The sequence below is a fragment of the Octodon degus genome, unplaced genomic scaffold (assembly GCF_000260255.1).
Source record: "Octodon degus isolate 3935 unplaced genomic scaffold, OctDeg1.0 scaffold00064, whole genome shotgun sequence".
NCBI lineage: Eukaryota > Metazoa > Chordata > Mammalia > Rodentia > Octodontidae > Octodon > Octodon degus.
In genome coordinates this window covers 9913719-9918270 of record NW_004524640.1, presented here as the reverse complement: position 1 = coordinate 9918270, position 4552 = coordinate 9913719, and the positions used below count along the sequence as shown (strand labels likewise).

The 4552-nt window shown below is 51.6% G+C and overlaps 1 protein-coding gene across 2 annotated transcripts in view; it reads left to right on the top strand.

Annotated features, from left to right (window-relative positions):
* Window positions 1-4552, top strand: part of Ankrd54 (ankyrin repeat domain 54) — a 16365-nt gene that overhangs the window by 8949 nt on the left and 2864 nt on the right. The window contains exon 3 of one of the 2 annotated variants that reach the window (XM_004634601.2): window positions 1534-1632. The exons of the other annotated variant lie outside the window; for it this stretch is intronic. Within the exon in view, the coding sequence (XP_004634658.1) occupies window positions 1534-1632 (99 nt within the window). The remainder of the gene's footprint in view (window positions 1-1533; window positions 1633-4552) is intronic. 2 annotated transcript variants of the gene reach the window in all.

The window sequence follows — 4552 nt, the reverse complement described above, 5'->3', positions numbered from 1 at the left end:
AAAAAAAAAAAAAAAAAAAAGCCACACAGCGCTTTGTAATTCTACTTCCCAATTAAAACCATAGGTTTTTTTTCTTTTTGGTGCTGGGGATTACAAACAAGGCCTTGCCTGTGCCTGCTGAGCAACAGCCCTCGCCCCATAGCCACAGTGGATGCACTCATGTCCTGCAAAGGCACAAACAGAGTTATTTCGTGTCATATATTTTCATTTTCAAGATCACCTCCCGGCCACGCAATTGTCACATCAAAGGGGCCGCGTGTTTCGATGGCTCCCGGTAGAGGCAGCCGAAGCGCTTTCTGCGAAGGCTCTAATTGCGCAATCATGGAACCAGAGTGGCCTGTCTGACTCTGTTGTACTGTGGTGACGCTGGTCCTCTTGCGGCAAATGCCCTTGTGCGCTGCAACTACCTGGAGCTCTCGCTTCACTTTCCCGGTGTCCCCTGCTCTGATCCCCTCCCCCTCCACAGCACAGCTGCAGCCTGCCTTGCTCCCTGGGCACTGTGCTCGACACAAAAAAAACACAGCATAGCTGGAGAAGATGCCACCTCCAAAACAAAAACTAAGACACAAAAAACTGTGTGCAGTAGGAGAGATAAATTTCTGGAGCAAAAAAACCCAGGCAGAAGCCAGGTATGGTGCACAGCTGGCAGTTCAAGGCCAGCCTGAACTGCATTGTGCAGCCAAGTCTCAGAGAGAGGCTGAAACCCTGCTGATTGCAGGATGACATTTGGCGTGACGTTCCCCCTCTCAGCTAGCTGCGGACTTTAGCATGTAGCGCCTGCCATTTCTGGTGCCTGCAGACTCCAAGGAAGGAATTTCACGACTATTACTGGCGTCACAGCAGCTCTGGATTCTGACCGGGGGTGGTGCCTTGAGGCTGCAATCCCGGCGCCCCCTCCCCTGGCGCCCCTGGCCCAGCTCCTCATTCCAAGCTCATGACAATGGACTCCTTTATTTCTTTTGTAGCTTAGCTTGGGGCCCAGTCCATGTGTCCCTGGAACCTGTGTTCTGTCTACTCCAGAGGCTATCTCTGGGGATCCAAATCAGTGTGGCCACTACTGGGCCAGCTGTGTACAGCTGGAATGGATGTGGATCCAAGCTGAGATGGAGGGACCAGGCCAGAGTCCATGGGGCAGGGTGTCTTTCTGCCTGCCTCTTGTCCTGTCCTCTCTTTTTTCTTTTCTGTTTTTGACACAGGGTCTCACTATGTGTAGCCTTGGCTAGCAACCCCCCCCCAAAAAAAAAAAACAAAAAAAAACCTTTTTGTACTCACTGTGTGGCCAGGATGGGCTTGAGCTCACAGCAGTCCTGCTGCCTCAGCCTCCTGTGTGCTGGGACTGTGGACTGTAGTTTGGGTGCTCTGAACCTGTAGTCCTCAGTTGTGCCTTGGCAGTGCCTCTGGGGATGCAGCTGGCATGGCTCCTCCTCCCTGTGGACAGCTCCTGGGGCTCTGAGCCACTGCCTGTCCCCAGGGCCTGCACGGGGCCCACACTGCTGCTCCTTCACCTCCCTCTCTCCCCCTTGGTGCCGTCAGTGCAGCAGCTGCTGGACGATGGTGTGGACCCCTGTGCAGCGGACGACAAGGGCCGCACCGCTCTCCACTTTGCCTCCTGCAATGGCAATGACCAGATCGGTGAGTCCTGGGAGGGGCAGGGATCAGGGCTTCCCAGGGGCTGCATCTCAGGGGGACTAGGCACTGAGGTACCCTTCCTACCCTTGGCCTGAGGAGCTGGCCTGCCAGGTAGGGAAGTGCTGAGCCTGCAGAGAGGGTGTGAGGGACTCCTGAGGCCAAGGTGGCAGTGAGGTGCCCTCGTGCGGAGGGCCAGGTGCAGACCTCTAGACCCGTGGGCAGTGTCTGAGCAGTGCCAAGCACAGTACAGGGCAGCAGACTGCTGTAATGTGGTGTAATTAGCTAGGCGTGGTGACGCACGCCTGTGATCTCAGGACTCGGGAGGCCGAGGCAGGATTGCTGAGAGTTCAAGGCCAGCCTGGACTGCATAGCACAGCCCTGTCTCAAAAAACCAAAAAATTTTTAAAAATTGTGATTTAACTTCAAACAGTGAACCGCATGTGGCTTCGTTCCTGAGCCACCCTGGGTCCACCTGGACACTCCTTCCCGATCCCAGTGCGTGCCCCCCCCCCCCCCCCCCCCGCCCCTGCCCCGGGCTGTCTCTCCATCTAGACCTTGTTCACCACGGCCCGGACGCTTGCTTTGGGGTTTCATAGTCTGTGCTCCTCTGTGCAAGTTCTCCAGTTCTTTTGTTGTTCAGTCCTGGGGACTGGACTGGGCCTTGTGTGTACTAGGCAAGCACTCTACCTCTGAGCTACGCCCCAGGGCCTCACTCAGTTCCCCAGGGTGCCCTTGAACTTGCGGTCCTCCTGCCTCAGCCTCCTGAGCAGCTGAGATCACAAGTGTGTGCCACTCTGCTACTCAAAATTCCAGCGTACTTCCCAGGAGTGTGATGCGGGTCTGTATTCCGCCCACGTAGGCTGGTGTCTTGCTACAGCATCCCCCACATTTGCCCTTCCTTTTTTTTTTTTTTTTGGTTTTCTTTTGAGACAGGGTCTTACTATGTAGTACACACAGCTCACTGTGTAGCCCAGGCTAGTCTAACTCACAGGGACCCTTCTGTATCAGCTTCCTAAGTTCTGGGACTACAGGTGTGTGTCACCATTCCTGGCTTGCCCATCTTACATCTAAGGAGTGTTTGTGTTACTCCCTGGCTCGGGATTTTTTATTTTTTTGTCCGTTTTCCTAAACATGCTGTTTTACTGAGTTGTAGGAATTCCTTTTTTTTTTTTCTTCTTCTTCTTTTTAAAAAATATTTACTTATTTGGTACAGGGTCTCACTACACAGCTCAGACTCATAGTGATCCTCCTGTCTCAGCCTTCCCAGCACTGGGATTACAGGCATGTGCCACCATGCCTGGCTTTGGTGGTCATCTGAGCACGGGGCCAGCGCAGCATGGGGTACCAGGGATTGAACCTGGGTCCTTGCACTTGCTAGGCAGATGGTTAGACAGCCGATCTCCCAGGCCCCAGATAGTCCTTTTTTTGAGAAAGAGTCTCACCATGTAGTCATGCTGGCCCTGAATTCATTGTATCACCCAGGCTGGCTTCAAACTTGCAATCCTCCTAAGTGCTAGAATTACAGCTATGTGTGTGCCAGGCATGACTGTACACACTTGTAATCCCAGAAATTGGGAGGGTGAGGCGGGAGGATCACTGCCAGTTCAAGCAGTCTGCACTTCATAGTAAAACCCTGGCTCAGAACAAACGAAAACCAGACAAACAACAAAATCCATACAGGCGTGTGCCCCTGTTGCTGGCTGTAAGAACCGTTTCTCATTTGGGACACAAAACACTTACTTATTTTACCTGACTTGCCGTTTGGGCTTTCCTTTGCACTCTGTGAGTGGTACCTTTTTTTTTTTTTTTAAATGTATGTGTGTGTGTGTGTGTGTGTGGCCAGCTCAGCCCACCAGGGGGTGGGGCTGGCTGGCATGTGGTGCTGGGGGATTGAACCATGCTCCCTGTGATTTGCTAAGCTTGTTCTAAGTAGGTGCTTTAGACCACTGAGCCATCTCACCAGCCCTGTGAGTGGTACCTTTTAACGGACATAAATTCCTTTTTTTTTTTTTTTTTTTTTTTGTGGTACCAGGGATTGAACTCAGGACACTGCAGTTGCAAGGCAGGGTTCTTTAATTAAGAATTAAAATTCTTAATTTTAATGAATTTATGAATCTTTCCCTTTGCACAGTTAGTGTTTCTGTGCCTACATATGAAATCTCTACGTGTCCCACAGTTGTAAAGATACTCTCCTGCTTTTTCTAGAAGTCTGCCTCTTTCAGCTTTCGCATGTAGGTCTACGATCTAGTGGCTATGGATGATGTGAGGCTCAGCTTTCCCGTACAGTGTCCCAGACCCAGGTTGGCTCACCTGTGTGTCCAGATAGGGGATTGGCAAACCCTGAAGGCACCACAGCCCGCCCCTGTGTGCCCTGGTAGTGGTCAAGGACGAGGAGATTTTCATGGAGCTCACGCAGCATCATCCGCTGTCCTCATCACACTGTGGCACTTGGGTGTGGGGAGAGCAGGAGATGGCCCTGGCAGCCTTTGCTAGCAGCTTCCTTAATCCTTAGTACCCCAGTCACGCAGGGTGTGGTGATGTATACCTGTGATACCAGCTGCTTGAACGGCTGAGGCAGGAGGACGATCTCAAATTTGGGGCCAGCCTAGACAATTTAGTGAAACATTATCTCAGAATAATACATTGTTGGGGGCCAGGGAGATGGCTCAGTGGAATAAGTGCTTCCCTGGCAAGCGCAGGGGCCTGAGTTCAATCCCTGCTTCCACCAAAAAAAAAAAAAAAAGAAGAAGAAGAAGACTACATTGTTGGGTCCAGGGATGTCCCTAGTGCCTGCCTGGCAAGTGTGAGGTCCAGAGTTCAATCCCTGGTACCAAAAAGATAATAGTAATGCCTTTTTTTTTTTTTTTTTTTATCTTTTTGAGACAGTGTCTCACTATGCACTACGGGCTGGCCTTTTGAAATC